This window comes from Dendropsophus ebraccatus, chromosome 8, assembly GCF_027789765.1.
Source record: "Dendropsophus ebraccatus isolate aDenEbr1 chromosome 8, aDenEbr1.pat, whole genome shotgun sequence".
Lineage (NCBI taxonomy): Eukaryota > Metazoa > Chordata > Amphibia > Anura > Hylidae > Dendropsophus > Dendropsophus ebraccatus.
In genome coordinates this window covers 64,776,902-64,794,821 of record NC_091461.1, presented here as the reverse complement: position 1 = coordinate 64,794,821, position 17,920 = coordinate 64,776,902, and the positions used below count along the sequence as shown (strand labels likewise).

The 17,920-nt window shown below is 39.0% G+C and overlaps 1 protein-coding gene across 13 annotated transcripts in view; it reads right to left on the bottom strand.

The window, feature by feature from the left end:
* Window positions 1-17,920, bottom strand: part of CAMK2G (calcium/calmodulin dependent protein kinase II gamma) — a 198,501-nt gene that overhangs the window by 44,074 nt on the left and 136,507 nt on the right. For all 13 annotated transcript variants that reach the window (XM_069980597.1, XM_069980584.1, XM_069980586.1 and 10 more), the window contains exons 6-12: window positions 9,848-9,920; window positions 9,105-9,207; window positions 8,498-8,581; window positions 8,116-8,210; window positions 6,964-7,086; window positions 6,427-6,510; window positions 5,926-5,968 (exon numbers count right to left, since the gene is read on the bottom strand). In XM_069980597.1, coding sequence (XP_069836698.1) covers window positions 5,926-5,968; window positions 6,427-6,510; window positions 6,964-7,086; window positions 8,116-8,210; window positions 8,498-8,581; window positions 9,105-9,207; window positions 9,848-9,920 — 605 coding nt within the window. The remainder of the gene's footprint in view (window positions 1-5,925; window positions 5,969-6,426; window positions 6,511-6,963; window positions 7,087-8,115; window positions 8,211-8,497; window positions 8,582-9,104; window positions 9,208-9,847; window positions 9,921-17,920) is intronic.

Here is a 17,920-nt window from a genome sequence, read left to right as displayed (position 1 = left end):
AGACCTGCACGTGGTACATGAGGCAATATGGTTTGGCCAAATTATATACTAACTTCTGATGTTGGTTTTAAATGTAGCTGAATAAGCTTTCGTGTCAGCCATGGGTGCGATGTGCAGCCATTTCTGTCTTTTTGGCTTGTGCATATATTTCTTACAATGTTGATTGCAATATAAGGTAAAAAAAATGATCAAAGGACAGAATTATTTTAAATGGGATATATGACACAATTCATATTAACCTGGATGATCACTCCAGGCCTAGATTCTTCTGTAAATCCCAAGCAAACAAGAGAACAGAAGGATGTTACAGCTGACCATACACTTGCCTTAGATGAAGACAGAAAAAAATGTAGAGTAGTTCTTCCTACCCGCCATTTGAATGAATTGTCAACTATGTAATATGTGGATTGGGCAGTCCACCACAGCATAAAAGCTGTTTGCTAGCAGCTGGTGGTAGTGTAGTTACATGACTACAGAAACTGTGACCAATCACCAATGAACAGTAATTTGCTGTAAACCTAGTCTTTTTATTCTAGTAAACGTGCTACAATATTGAGCTTGCAGTTTTGACCAATTGACAATCTTTAAAGGGTGAAATGTTTTAATGTTGGTTATGTTATATAGAGCTCCTTTGCTGCCTTCTTCTGCTTTACCAAGAGAACACTTAGATTTTTATTGTTATTACCTAATAGGAACAAATATCCATATTCTCTACAGGTTGGACAAAATAAGACAGAAGGCAACAATTTTATTTTTTATGGTGCCGAGGAAGACATATCTAATGATGTCAATGAAAAGGACTCAAAAAAATTACGTGTTTGAAGAGAACGTATCAGTTATATATTTTCTATTTTATATATAGATATGTTCTATTTTATTGATGGATATATCTTTTTTTAAATCTATTTTTATTGTCTAATCACAGTCAAAGATTGTTTGATAACAGATTTATCTATATCTATAAATGATAGAGATCTTGCCTCAGCTTATTTAAAGGGGTTGGCCTCTTTATAGTAAAATTATTCAGTGTACAGTATTAGTAAGTGTACTCACTGTATATACTGACAGCAGCTCCGTGTGTACCTCATAGAGCTAAAATCAGACTCCCCTCCTCCAGGCTGGGCTGCTCTGTCTGTCCAAAAAAAAGCTGACATGGAGGAACATGTGATCATGCCCCGCCCCCCAGTGTCCTCCATAGGCATATACAGGCCCAGTGGTGGACACTGTGGGTGGGGCATGGTCACATGCTCCTCCATGTCGGCCATCTTATGGAAAGAATCACCACAGAGCAGGGCAGCACAGCCTGGAGGGGGTGTGTGTGTGTGTGTGTGTCAGATTTTAGCTTTATAATGCGCACAGGAAGCTGCTGTCAGTAAGTGCAGTGAGTACACTAAGTGATACTGTACACTGAACTATTTTACTATGAAGTGGATAACCCCTTTAATATTACATACAGTCTGGAGCAGGCTCATTTACTTCTACAGGAGAGTATTCTAGGTAACAAGGAAACTCTAAACAGTCTAATAATACCCTTTTTAAGTGATTTGTCAGCATGGCTTTAGGACTCTGCCTCTGATATATTTTCTGAAATATTGCAGATCAAAAAAGGTTTAGCAAATTAATATTAGTGATTCTCTGAAGGTGTAAACTTACTTCTAAAGGCCATTTTAGGGTGCTCTTACACAGGCATTAGCTCTAGCAGGGATGGAGAACCTGTGAGAATTCACAATATATTTGCAATTCTATGTAAGCAAACCCTAATCTATTTGCCATGAGTGGCAATGAGGGGTATACGAGGCATGCCCTTGCTCCAGTCCCACAAGAATTGAATACCTGCTGCTAGATTACCACAAAGTTTTCAGGCAGTCACTAGAGTTCCCAAGAGCAGGAACCCCCTATTATTAGCATATGATCAAAGAACCGTTCTGATCAAAAGGAAAAGAATCTGTCAGCTTCATATGAGGTACAGAGCTACAGATGTTGGCAGATTGGAGCTAGAGGGATAAAATGAACCATTCCTTTTAGTTTTGGCGATTGTTGTTAAGTAAGAAAAGTAACATTTTTGTTTACACCGGATGAGAAACTGTTGGCTCTGGATTGCAACAGCAACTCGCCTCTCACCTGTATGATTGATGTACAGGGATCAGCTTCAGGTGCTAATAAAAAGGGCAGTTTAACAACTTTACAAACAGCGAGTAGCAAAATTAAAGGTATGGTTCATTTTCTCTCTCTAGCTCCTACCTGCCAGGGTCTGCAGCTCTGTACCTCATGAAGCTGACAAATTCATTTTAACGCATATACCTGCTTTACATATTTCCTTTTGATCAGAAAAGTTCTTTGATCATATGCTGATAATAGGGTTTCCTACTCTTGGGAACGCCAGTGATTGCCCGGAAACTGAGCTAAATACCATGAACTGAATTTGGAAGTTTCTATAAGCAAATACGAGAAAAGACAATGACCAAAAAAAAATTATTATTATTATTATACAGAAGGCACAAATTGACAGACATTGAAGTGTTGCTCGCAACTTTCGAAGAAAATTCCACTTATGGTTAGATCATGGAAAATATTAAATTCCTTGTCCCTTAGGCACTGCTGATGCCAGAAACAGAAAGACGCAAGTAGAAATACAACACTCAGAGGACAAAGGCAGTGTAAATCAGCTGGGTTACTATAACCTAAGGAGGGAAATGTTTATTACATCAGTACGGCAAGAGTTAAAATTAGCTGCACCATGAAGTTGTCAGCCCTTGTGGGGTTTGTAGCTACACTTACATACTCAGCAAGCACATATTGACTACAGGAGATGCATGACTAACTATAGTGTCTCAACTCACATATTACTGGAAAATTAACAAACCATTATCAAATCACCATAATATTATTACTAGATTACCAGTTGTTCAATCTTAGGTTTTTCTGTAATAATTTGAACCCTTACATGACCACACAATAATTAGTAATATTTCCAATAGTTGTTTCTCATGTCGCCAAAAGGCAGTACTAAAGTAGAAGTCCACAGTGGATGTTACACTGATGTATACCATGTATACACTGATCAACCATAGCATTAAAGGGTTACTCTGGTGGGGGGGCGTCAGAGACCAGGAAGCGGGGACTGGAGCGCCGCGATATTGGACCCGCCACTGGAACCGGGGAGGTGAGTGGACGTCGCTGCCCTCAGCCACCTCCTCCCTGGCCACATAAAGAAAAAGCCCCCCCGCCGGAGTACCCCTTTAAATAGGTTTTAAAGGCATCGGACAGTTCGTCAGGTTGCCAACACCCAGGGCATTTCCGAGTTACATTATTGCTTGAGTGTATCCTGGCGATCTGTCCATTTTGACCGTAAAACCTTTTTAAAAACCACTAAGAAAAATATTAATTATTTCAAACCATGGTGTCTGTCAACTGCTGAGATATATTAGGCAGCAAGTGACAAATTGGATTCCGAAAATGCATTGGAACCAGGCAAAATGAGCAAGCATAAGAATAAGGAGTAATTATGACAAAGGTTAAATTGTGATGGCTAGTCAGAGCACCTCCAAAATTGCAGCCCTTGTAAAAAGAGGTCAAAGAACAAAAAGCAAACAAAAATACAACAGGGTTCTGGGTGCCCAGTGGAGGCTAGCCTGTCGGCTCTAATCCTGCAGAAGGGCTACTGTGGCACAAACGGATAAAAAAGTAAATGCTGCCTATATTAGAAAGTTGTAAGAATGCACAGTGCACCACAGCTTACTGTGAATGAGACACCAAGACATAATGCCCTGTCCACTACCAAAAGCCCACACAATAGGCATGTAACCTTCAGAACCTGCCCATGAAGCAATGGAATTAGGTGGCCTAGTCTGATAAATTTCTTTTATATAATGTAACCAGCTGGGTCCATTGTTTACCTGAAAAGAGATGGCACCGGGATGCACTATAGATTGATTGCATGAGAGCAGAGATCCTGTCAGTAATCTGCTACTAAATGTTTTAGCCCTGGTATCGATGTGGTTATTATACGGACACCTATCTAAGCATTGCTGCAGACCAAATACACCCCTTCATGTCAACAGTAATCTATAGAGGTAGTGGCTTATACCAGCAGGATAATATACCCTGCTACACTGCAAAAACTGTTTAGAAATGGTTTGAGAAACATGACAAAAAAAAAAATCTGTGTATTCACATGGCCTCTAAATTCCCACGTCTCAGCCTAATAGTATCTCTGTGGGATGTGCAAGAAAAAAAAAGTCTGATCCGTGAAGGCTGCACCTCACAACTTACACAACTTGCCTGCCCATGCCTTGACAGCCTGGAGGGAACCTACTCCATACAAAGGTTTTAATGTTATGGGTGAATGGTGTATGTATTTCTTATTCAAATATAGTAAGTATTATTATAACACACAAGGATGCATCATACAACTTAATTTGGAATTTCTCTTACACAGGACCTGTGGCCTCTCCTGAATTGTCTGTTCTAGTTACTTCTTGCATTTCCCATACAACAGCATTTCTGGAGCATTTTACTTAGATATCTGCATTTACCATACTGTCACACATTGACACTGTCCAATAAGAGATAATGGTGCAATATACAGATTTAAGAAAAGATGCTTCAGCTTTGTTATCTCTTGGGGGTTAATATTTACTAAAACCATTCTCTGTGAAATATTATTATTACTATGTATATAAAAAAAACTCCTGATAACCTACAATGATTTACCCACATTTTCAATATATACACTGTTATTTGCCTCATCTGCTTGTTAGTAGTGATAAGATAAAAGCATTAGAGAGGTGGAAAAAAGCCACATAAGTGAACCCAAATCTATAATAGATATTAAAGAAACAGAAAGAAGTACAATAATAGATATAATGTTATAGTGTTTGAGATTAACTTGTGCCTATACAGGCTAGGCAGGTATAGTATGCACAGATCTCCAGCCAGAACAAACCATTTATAGACCTGACAAGTATAGACCTGACTGTATAAAGTGACTCAGTGACTAGGAATGCCTATATAATATGGAGGAATATCAGGTCAGAGGTTATGTACAAGCCCCGGCATAATTAAAAAACTACCGTTGTCTACAGCTAACATCAAGACTCCGCTCTGCAGGTGAATGTTTAAAGAATATTCGTATTTTTAATAATGCTGAGTTCTCTTGACACTCTATGGCCAAAGATCAAATAGTTGCCAGGAAGTTTAAGACAACAGTTTAATCAGACATCAAATTCTGTGCAGGCAGCTTCCACCACAGGCGCTGATCTATGAATACTGGTATAAACTGAAGTCAAGAGAATCAGTATACAAGTGCATACACATGACAGCAGCCAGTGGTATGATGTGAAACAGAATTGGTACACTATACACTTAAAGAGGCATGTCAAGCTTGCCCATATGACAAGACATCCTATATGGTATGCTATATAATCACATAACCACATAACCACATGATCCATGGCCTCCATCTCAGCTATCTCTGAAGGAGCTACAGAATGGCAGGGATCTGAACATGTAGACACTTGCACAGAGGTAAACATGCTGCATAGCACCCACTGCTGTATGTAAATAATACAGACCTAGCTCAAGCTGGTCAAGATGACATCACATCCTCATATGTCATAAATTCACATGACTGCATCATCTGGGGCCTCTTGCTCAGTTTGTACATCTGTACATGCATGTAAAGCAAGAGGTCATGGATTAGGAGTTCACAGGATAATATCACATGACAGCTGGAATATAATGCCACATTGACCATATATTTTTCACATACAGCACTGATAAAATTAACACAAGTTATATAAGTGTCTCATGTCCTCATCATACTTGTGGAAAACCGTGTCATGTTTGCAGTTAGCAAACCTCCACCCATGCATACGTTATTTCCTTTTTGGTTGCAATACTTCTTGTATTGCAAACTAAACTTACCTGAAAAATTTCGAGATACCAGCATTGTAGTAAGAATTGCACCCTGGAAAAAAAAATTATTTAATCAGGGTATAAAATTCTTGTAAACATGGGGAAAAGTTAATTTATATTCTAACAAAATAAAGGATGGCATTTACAACACGACAATTATAGGTTCACGTAACACTGCTAATATGATAGCAAGAAATGCCTAAAATGTTACAGTAAAGAAATATAAATATATATAGCACAACCAATATTATAATCGTTTGGGAACATTATTTAATCAGTAATCACAATGTTCTCTCCGTGTTAATTCTACAGGCACAGGAACAGATAATAGAGACCCACATAGAATAAAGCAGATCTCCGCTTCCTTGGCCCAGTACTGAGACACATGTATATTTTCTGAAGTTGGACACTACTAAAGACCTATATGTGAGCAGTTGTGAATCATGTTAACACAACTACTGTAGTGTTCTACAATTTGTATTGTATCAGAATAGTTGTGATGAAACTTACTTTAAGCTTTCTCCGGGCATTGAACTTCCTCAAACATTCCACTGTCTCTTGTCTGTGCATCATAGAGGCAACTGTTGATCGTTGCTAAAATAGAAGAAAAAAAAAAAAAAAAAAAGAATAAATTACCTGAGTGATACATGTAGAACTAAGTACGACAGACAGCTAATACATGAGAGACAGATTTGTTCTGCCATCTTTCATGATTTTATGATACACTGCCTTGATAAAATATTTAGAAGCATGATGACACTTAAGGAGTTGTCCAGCAATAACACCTTCTTAGTTTTATAACTAGTCGATCTGACAGTAAGGTAGAGAGGAGCTCCAACCCCACATTCTCGGATGGTCAGCATGCTCTTTAGCTATACTGAGCTACATGTGCACTCTCAGCTATTACTAAAATATAAAGGAATAAAAATATAACAAAAAAAGTGCATTATTATTACTATTAGTAAAGTCTATGAACATTTCTGATCTTTGTTCATAGGTATAAAACAAGCTCAGTCGGTTATAGCTTGCAAGTAGAGAACAACTTACGCAGACCCACGGATGCTTCAAGGCCTGATCTGCTGTGATACGTTTTGCAGGATTTATTGTTAACATCTGATTGATTAAATTCTTAGCTTCAGGGGTGACTGTGTCCCACTCAGGTGAAGGGAACTAAAAACAGGAAATAGAAGAAAACAAGCCTTAGGATCAGAGTAGATTTGTTGATAACAATGTATTCTATAAGGACAGAACTGAACTGATTGTTAGCCCTCCTCCAGCTTTCATACCCATATTTGTTACAAAGCAACAAATATGGACATAATAATCAATACAAGAATATCACTATGTGGTAATAAAATAGAACGGAAGGCAAACACTGGTCTCCGGATAATTATAGACATAGCTCAGGGCTTACATTTTTTTTATACAAAGCTTCAGTGAAATCTAGTAAAAGCACACTAATTCCATTCCCATTACATAAAGGAATAGAACCAACATTCTCCTACACACTGGTTAGGTAAGATTTTCATATATCTACACACTACATAAAAATTTCACATGAAAACTGATCAGTGGTTTGGATTTTAAATTCACAGCATATCCTTTTATGTTGCAGATTTCGCCCTGTTGACTGTAATGGGGAAGTCAAAAACATGTTGCAGATTGTGCTGTGAACTACCTGCACATCAGTAACCAAAAGCATGCATGCGCTTTATACATGCCTAGAGATTCCTTGTAGTGAATAGCATGTCGGTGTGTTGACTGGATTTTATATGGATTTCTAATATAGTTTTTTTCTTTTTACTGAAGTGCTGGGTCAAGTGTTTTTTGTTTTGGCTGCCTGCAGATCTACAGTAAAATCTTCAATATGTGATTTTAACCTTATTCTACAGTGGAAAACCTAGAACATAATACTTGTTGTGGTAGTGTGATATTGCAGATTTTCCACTATTAAATCCAGAGAGAAAATTAGCAGTGTATCTGCCATGTGTAAACATACCCATAAGCAGCTGCTTGTGAACCCATGCATGCTCCAATATTAGTATACAAGTAAACAGTGGGTTAGGCTACACAAATCAATGGATAATGTGCTTTATTTAAATAAAAGACAAAAAAAAGAACTTCCTTTACAGAAAAAACAATAAATCAACAGAAGAACAATAAAATTTAGAACAGGAGAGTCTTTATATTCCTACTTACATCATATGCTCCAGCTTTGATCTGTTGGTAAAGCTTGTGTTGATCTTCATCCCAGAATGGAGGATAACCCACTAGTAATATATACAGAATTACCCCTAAAGGGAAAACGGGGGGAAAAAAGCTGGTCACACATTTTTTTTCAGGCTTCAATGGTTTCCATACCTTACAAAGTCTTGAAATTGAGCTTTATAGCTAAAACACACAGATATAGCTATTCAAATAGCATTGTGTCTTGGGAAGCTTACTACTATACATTGGCTATAGAACTTTCCAATAGATTCTTTCATAGCACTGGCAAGCCCTACGGCCACCACAAACATGTTCTAACCGATTTCTAGTGATCATCAATAGCCACAAAGATAGCAATTGGGAGGATTCTTACCACAAGCCCATATGTCAACTGGTTTTCCATAAGGGTCTTTTCTTAACACCTCTGGGGAGAGGTAACCTGGTGTACCAGCAAAGCCTGTAAGACAGAAAATATGGTGATTATGTGAGCAAAGGAGCCCCTGTCCAAAACTAAAATAACTATATAGGGACATTAAATGGGTTATCTTGTAAGAAGAGTCACCTGTTAACAGTATGTTGTTGCTGTGACCCGCAATAATTATCTGTAATCTTTGTGGAAACCTAGCAGTAAACGTTCGGTTTCACTGCAGCGCCTCCATAAGCATGACAGTACCCAGTCAGATCAATGCTATGTGTAATGCAGAACAAGTATCACTCCACATTCTGAGCAAGGGAGAATCCTGAACAGCAGACCCCAACTATCAACTCAGAATTCCCTAACATGGCATATTAATAGAGATTTTCTAAACTTAAAAATCTCTTTAGGGGAAATAAAAAATAAAAAAAATTGAAAAGAAAATACCCTTCAAAGAGAGAGAGAGAAAATGCACGTTTAGGTCACCATTGTTTGCAAGAAGCTGAACAGATGCTTGAAAATTTAGAAAAGAGCTGAGGAGAAAACAAAACGATCTTTTACATACCAAACCATGCTTGCTGGTCTCCCTGAACTTCAATAGCAAGACCAAAATCTGCCAGTTTCACAGCAGCACCCTTGCATTTGCTAGCCAACAACAGATTTTCAGGCTACAGAGAAGATAAAAAAAAAAAAACAGATCAAACTTAAAACATGGTGATTAATTTACGTTAGTGGTATTGGGCAACATGGTACAATATACTGTACATTAATGGATTAAAAAACTATCATTGGCTTGTAATGATTCTAGCAATCACTAGGTGGCGATCATAGCATTCTGATGCAGCACTGCAGATGCAATTATCCTCCAATACCTGACAATCTAGTGTCTTGTCTGACATATGATTAGCCCAAGAGGCTTATGTGTAAGAGCTTACGTGTAAGAAGGTGGTAATGCTGCAGTGAAGGAAAAAAACTCTGCTAAAGAAGAAGGAAACAGTGTGGACAAGAAAGAAGAAAAAGGAAGGAAGGAAGGAAGGAAGGAAGCAGGCAAGGAGAAGAGAAGATAGTTGTGAACTGAGAGCAAGTCTACACTGCAAATAAATGACAGGAATAAGACAAATTCTCAAATAATGCAAGGCAATCTATACAATGCAGTCACAGTATATATTTGATAATGCAACTGGATGGGCGTAGTTATAGCCTATTCAATCACTTTGGGTTCCTGGACATAAGGATTTTAGAACATTAGTAGACACCTTAAGAAGATCTTTTGCAGGATGAACACAAATTAGATAATGATCAGGTTACCTTAAGATCCCTGTGCACAATATCATGTTGGTGAATGTGGTTGACGCTCTCCAGAATCTGGTGAATACAGTGGCTATGCAGAGAAAACACAGGAGATTAGTTACTCATAAAGATCCAAAAGAAAGAGAATTTTCCCTAAAATGTCACAGTTCATATTAGTTTAACCTGTATATGATGCACAGGAACAATCACACATTCATTTCCAATCCTGTCCTATATATACAGTATAATATGATTGGTCTTTATCTGCACAAGCTATCAAATGTTCACTCTTGTATAACTATTGTGCAGAATTTTCCTTTGATTTTCTCTCTTTCGGGTGGTGAATATTTTGCTCATTGCCTTCTGCATAAATGTAGACACCCAGACAAACACATGGTTACTGCAGCAAGACCGTCCTATCCACATGATCACGTCCTATGACGCCATGTGTTAGAGCAAATAGTGGTTGATGCTACTTCTTTGATCAGGTCCTGCTGTATGCCGTCATTATGTAATAAGACATCTCTGCAGAGATCTACATTTGCATCAGGGAGAATCTCTGCTTTGTCTCAGGATTCTGATATCTAATCCCTTATAAGCAGTAAAAAAAACCAAAAAAAAAAAACACAGATATAAATGGTATATACACATTCTTACCCGCGCTCATATAGCTGATATTTATAAAAAGATAAATCCATCAGATGGACTTTTTGTACTCTTAGACCACATTCACACATCCGTAGAGCTGTCAGCAGCTATGGAGCCTTAACTAAGGACATCACTGTAAATGTGCATCCTTAGCCGTTCGTTCACATTGGCACATACCCATTCATACAGAATAGGTAATGCCCTGGTATTTTTGCAGCACAGACCAAGACCCTTTTCACTATAGATGTGTTAAATAAAGGGTCAGTTGACATCAATAGGTACTACACTGTACACAACTACGGATCATGTAAGAAAGGGGCCTTAGTGTTAGACATCGAAGCAGGGAGGGAGGTGTGTTACACACCTGCTAAGAGTGTGTACAGAGAAGGGTAATCCTTATACAATGGCTCACACAAGCAAAAGAAAGGGAGAAAAAAAAGGATACAAGGCAGACTGTAGCGAAGAATATAGGTTCTGTAAAAGTATAGAGAAAAAAATACAGCTAACAAGCAAAAGTAAGCAAAATATTTAATAAAAACCTTTTGATGTGTCCATAGCCTTTAAATGAACTAAAAGCAAAAGCCAAACACACAGGGGCAGCGGGCACTAGACAAGACTGCTGCCTAGGCTCTGATATATGTGGTTGTACATGATGAGATGGCTGAGACAATTCGAGGGGCTAAGGCACTGTACCTACATCCACAGGCTTTTACAGTAACTGCATGAGAAGACACAGAAAATCTTCAACCTCTCTGTGTCTGATATAAGTGTATCCATCAAACACTGTACATATACAACCATTTCCAAATGTCTTCCCTTCCTGAGAACCTGACACAATCCGCTAATCTCCCTCTAAGCTGTAATGTTTGAGTCGGAATCCTCCGCTCCCGCACATCTGCAAACTTCATCTCTGTGTTGCCTTTGGGAACATAAAGGGTTTGTGTGAACACGCACTATGGCAGGGTTCTTGAAAATGTGTTGCTTGGCAACCGGAGCAACAGCCTTTTAGAGGAAGATCAGATACATTCTGCTCGGCTCATATTCCTCTGCTGCATAGTTGAAATATTCCTATAAATCTCTGCCGAGGTTAAAACAAAGAAACATACAAGCGTTTAGTTACATTGTGATGTGACGGAGCTGAAAGTGTGGTCTCTGGAATCCCCAGGTCTTCAGATAGGCAGCGGTGCTCACTTTCACCTTGACACTTTGGTTCATAATAGTCTTTGGACTTGTATCCAGTCGTGGAGACTTGTGAGATTTATTATATTATTTGCACTTAGAAATGACCAGCTCTAATTTACTTCTCTAAGCAGCAATGTATAGGGCTGCTCAATTCAGACCGATCCCTGCTGTTTCGGTGGTACTGAAGTAAATAGACTGACCCTACAAGCCTTCCCCTAAGCATGACACTAATATAAGGCATGGGGTTATAAGCAGACCATAATGATTCCCTGGCAGTCTCTGACCACCTGTGCTGGTGACTGCAGCTTCCTGTGCTGTGCTGTCCTGCCCGCTCTCAGGGACAGCTGCCAGCATTTGTAAGTGCACCAAGCACAATACGGGCCCTGTGTGTCCTTAGATAGGGTCTGGGAACTGGACAGAGGTATGCGGCCAAATGGAAGCGGCACATTCCACTGAGGAAAATAAGATTCATATGACATTTTAATGTCTTTAGGCAGATGTATATGCTTGTTTCCAATGAAATATGTGGCAGAAGACTGTAAACATGTGCGAGGCCTGCTATGTAATGTATCCTGTGATATGTGATCACACACAGAGCGCGGTCCCTATTTTCAGATTTACTGAATATGTTATGTCCCACATTCACACATTCGGAGCCGCTGACCTGGCTGCACAGACCACTTCATTCAAAATAGATGATTTTTGCAGCAAATACGGGCTGAGCTATGGTTTGCCCCTTTTTTTTGCAGAATGGATTGTGACCCAAATACGAATCCATACTCTGCTGCTCCGGTCCCAGATGTGCGGCTGCTTCCAGGTTCTGAGATGTGAAGAAGCTGGCCCCCTAGGCCATTCAGTGTCAGAGGTGAGACACCGTTAAATGGCTGAGCGGGCCTGCTACATCCTGTCTGCCTTGATTACCATCCACAGACTCCATCCCTGCACCTTATTTGGCTTCTCTTTGAAAAACCCTCAGCTGTGGCACATAGTATTGGACAGTGTAAAGGTCCTATTACACAGGCTGATGCTGAGGAGGAAGTGAGCGCCGACCTGTCAGATCAGTGCTCGCTTGCTCCTCATTCCCAGCTCACTGTCGGAGCTATTACACACAATGACAGAGAGTGGGCAGAGCTGCGGGAACAGTCTGGGTGACCCATAGGAGTTTGTAGTTTTTATTCAACATGTTGAAAGACTAGCTATTACAACAAATATGGCCGATAATCGCTTGGTGTAATAGGGCCTTAAGCCTTCCTCTGAAACAATAAGCCTGCAGGTTTCAGGTCTGTGTCTCTCCATTTCGTTTCCATCTCACTCACCCCCCCTTCTTCCCGTCCCATCTCCATAAGCTTGTATAGGCAGCGTAACTTGATCTCATTGCAGATGAAAACCTGTCTTCAATATGCTGAATCTGGAGGGAAAGGCGTCAAAGCCTTGTAAATGCAAAGAAGCAGCATATTTCTCTGATAGAGATACTACACAGTGTGTTTGAAATGCTAGTTACACCATGGAACTGTTCCAAAAAATGACTATATCCTAGTAACTGTTAATTTTGTAGTCATATTAAGTATAAAACCTGCACATTCAATGTTCTAATGCACCAGTCACTTACTGTCCCCTGACAGCTGCCAGTGACAAAGCATTGACTGAGAGGCACTGTGGCTATAACTACAGTATAGTATCAGCAACATGCATCTTGAAACAGCTTGGTTTCAAAGGACCAAAACCCGATCAATGTGGATACAGAAAGAAAAAAAAAAGTGAAAAGAATAAAACTGCCTGGGTAAAAGCTGAATATTTGCTTTATTTTCAATACGCTGTAAGCTAAAAAAAACAGAAGCTGTACCTTGATAGTCCTAAAAACTATGCAGCAATCTAAACCTGTCTCCTAAAACTCTTATACATTTCTACATTTGCAAGAGATTTTGGCTAGGAAATAAAGTAACCAATGTTTCCCAGGGGAGTTCTATAGCAGAAAGGCCCGGCATGAGATCCCCAAATACCACCCATATAGTATAGTGAGAGAAGCTAGCTTAGCATGCAACATCTTGCCCAAAAATGGACAAAGTCTCCAAGTGTCTCTGTTGCTGGCACACATAGCAACTTAGTTTTGGGAATGTTCCCTTAGTGGAACTCAATTCTATTATTTTTCTATTTCCTTGTCACTTAAGCACAGCCTATCAGTGGATACCATATCAATCACGCTTTGTAGCAGAAACAAGAACTTCTCTGTTCCGAATCTCTATGCCTTTGGGACTGGATCTAACAGGAAATGAAAAAAAAAAGTGCCAATCTTTTGTAGCTCACACATTTCCCTTTAAAAGGAATACTGCAAACTCTACACATTTCAAAGAAAGGCAAATGATTCTGTTTTCTCACTTATCCCCTGACTTCCAGGCAGTCCTCTCCAAATAGAAGTGTAATCATTATTTAGCTGTGGGAACAGATTACCTAACCCTTCTAAATGCCTCTTTAACTTACCCTTGCAGTCTGACAACAATGACAAATCCACTCTCCCATCCTTGCAGCACAACCTCCTTTGAAGGGTCCTGAGATGGATTCAGCAACCTTTTACTCAGAATTTCTATTTACAATGGAGGCTATATCAGCTATTGCAATGACCAGCGTTCTCCATGTATTTCAATGCTTTCCTGTCCTAATACTAATATATGAATACCGCACAAACAATCCCAATATAAAAACATTAGAGCGGCTGCATAAAAAAGACTGATCTCTGCAATGTCTGCAGGACTGAATCTACAACTGGAAGAGTTTTTAGCACAGTAACAAAGGACAGGTAAGCTCTCCTATTCCCCTCTTACTGATGCCCTGTAATATGTTGTCTGCTGCTAGATGGGGAAACTTACTGCATACAAATGCATAATTGAATGCAATATGAGCTGTACCATCCCCTATGCACTGAGCTCCCTCTAGTGGGTGATACAGGTAGAAAGAACATGATGTTACCATAAAGCTGTAAAGAGGAAATCCCAACATACATCAGATATGATTTGCCAGTCCCCCTGAAATTCACAGGTTCTGTCCACAGACATTTAATAATTATGAGGGATAATAGCAAAAGAAATACTAAAAATGCTACAATTCACTATGTGCAGCTCACAGGACTGATGATGTGGCCAGACTTGTCTCTATCCTTTTATGAAAATGCTTTACTCAAAAGCACAATTACAAATCGGTGTTGAAGATGCTGGAAGGGGTCAATAAGAATTATAAAATTAATGGATGAACCATGAATATTAGATGGGTGGAGGTTTGACAGTCACCCTCCTCCTGTCAATTTGCTGTCTCGAGAGAACACAGCTCTTGGCCAAACTCTGTGACCTCTTCCTGGTTTACCTTGGGTTTTACACCAGTTTGTACTGCACAAGCCATACTTTAAAATAATACTTTTTTTTGTAAAAGCTGTGCTTGGTATTAACTGTGGGTGTGCCAAATTGAAGTGAATGGGACCCAACTGCAAGACCAGGAACATTTGAAACAAAAACTATAGTGCTTTGCAGTAGAACTCAGCGTATACAATAAAAAGGCTGGATAATCAATACTGGTAAGCTATCATAAGGATAGGATATCAGTTTCACCCTTTAGTATTTTGGGGGTTGTACTGAGCTTTTTATGTGCATACACCTGTGATAACAATTATCTCATAACTCACAATCATCTGCAGTAATCAAACCCTACATAAACGCTCCTTCCCTATTGTTGTAGATTTGTTCCACTGAATGATTTATGATTTTTCAACATAATGCATTATTAGACAAAGCAAGCTCAAGTAAACATGTAACACCAATTTCTGAATTATTAAAGCATTTAAGGATCACAGTTATTCAACAACCATATGACCCATATTAAAAAGTAAATGCCCCCTTAGGGTCCCCATACACTCACTTTACTCACCTAAGCCATGGGGATATAAACTGCAAAACAATGACAATTCTCATTGTATTCCAGTGTATTCTATCATACCTCTCCTTGCATTATGGGTAGGTTCTGAAAAACCGACATGTTAAAAGATAACGCCTACATGAAAGAATTTACATCTCACAGGTAAACAGACCCCCACTTCCCCAAATATGCCTTTCTCCTCTTTTCTAAACAGCCCCCTGTTAAAGGAAGGATCTCTACTTTTTACAATGTCCTAACATCATCCATAAACTCCAAGAAGCCTTTTTATTGTAATAAATAGGAGTTGGAGCTAAACTGCACCTACTCACTCTTAAAATGGAAAGAGGCATTTAGCGGGACCAGAAAAATGTCAAATACTTATTTGTTGGAAGTGTCCCACAAAAAAATACTTTTGAGATTGAACCTCACCCTATGCCACATTGCTCAGAATATGCCACAAGTCAGAATTCACCCAGTTGCAGTCTGTTCTCTATGCGGTTTATGCAACTCCCATTAAAGTCAAAAGGAGTTGCGTAAACGCTCGGCTCATTTTAGCAATCTGACCACCTCTGGATGCTGCAAGTAGACCAGACAGGTCCAGGGTCTAGAGGTAGGGCCTGCAATCTATCTATATTTATGGCTTATTCTGTGGATATGCCATAAACATCTCAGATACTAGAAGTAACTCTGAAAACAAACTACATAGAAGAGATCTGCTACCAAAACTTTGTCAGAATTCCTTACTAAAAAAAAAAAAAAAAAAAACACTTCAGTTACACCTAAACGCAGGCAGAGATGCTTTTCTGCGGCCATAGAGGAATATGCAGCTACCTACCTAAATATTCCCCAACATGCTCAAAAAAGGTAAAAAAAAAAAAAAAAATTCAAACCGTGATCTACCTACCATTTAGTTTCTCACGCACAACACTTCCCCGCAGCAGCCGCAGCAGTGACATCAGTATGTTCACCACAACCACTGCTGAGGATGGAAACCAAATGCATCCTGGAACTATTGCTTTATTTATTTATTTTATGGCCAAGTTATCAGGTATAATCTGAAGAAATAAACAATAAGAACACACTTCCTGCCATCTTACCAGTAGTAATCTACAATATAACATATAATTAAAACACTTCAGCAATATATCTTTATAATAACAGTGGAAAAATGGTATGGCAACAGCAAGAAATGTTAGGAAAGACATATACCAGTAATGTATGGAGGATATTTTTAGAAACCTAAAATCAATAAAAAAATGAATGTAAAAGAAGCACCACAACTACACCCAGAATGCAATACACAAAACAAGTTGCCTGCCAAAGGCACAATTTGCTTTTTAACTCCAGATGGTATTTTATTGGCAAAGTCAATATGTATGCAAGCTTAGAAATATGTCAGTGATTCAGCATATCCCAAAATCACACAAATACAGAACTGCACCTAAAAATGTCCTTCCGTCTTATTAGGCTATATTCAGTAGTAACTGTGCTATGCATGAGGTACAGATCGGGATACAGTCAAGCAAGTATGCTGACATGCGGTGAACATACGCAGTAAACTATTCGTAGAAAGCAGACTTTGTTCAGTCTATTAGTCAATAGGGGCCCCACAGATATACCACAGTGTATCTTGGAATACATTTGTGTTAGTATCTTGACGTTTACAAGGACACAGTACAATGTACAGATGTTAACATATAACTGGTAGGCTTCTTACCCTAAGTACACTTAAACGCACCAGTCCTTCAACCCAGAGATTTATGGGACTGTATTCAATAGAAATATGCGACAGATCACTGTTCACAACTGCACAACTTGGTGGGTATTGATCACCAAGCAAAACAATCAATAATAACCTAGAAGCTATTTACCCCATCAGACCTCATTCCCAAGCAGGGACATGTAACACTGCTATGTGTTGTGTTAGAATACCACTTTGTTTTTGGTACAAATTCATGGTAAAAAAAATGCAAGCGGTATTTTTCACATGGCTATTGGCCAAGCCACACACACATTGTGTAAATACAGCTTAAGGCTGGGTTCACACTACGTATATTTCAGTCAGTATTGTGGTCCTCATATTGCAACCAAAACCAGGAGTGGATTAAAAACACAGAAAGGATCTGTTCACACAATGGTGAAACTGAGTGGATGGCCACCATATAACAGTAAATAACGGCCATTATTTCAATATAACAGCAGTTGTTTTAAAATAACAGCAAATATTTGCCATTAAATGGCGGCCATCCAATCAATTTCAACATTGTGTGAACAGATCCTTTCTGTGTTTTCAATCCACTCCTGGTTTTGGTTGCAATATGAGGACCACAATACTGACTGAAATATACGTAGTGTGAACCC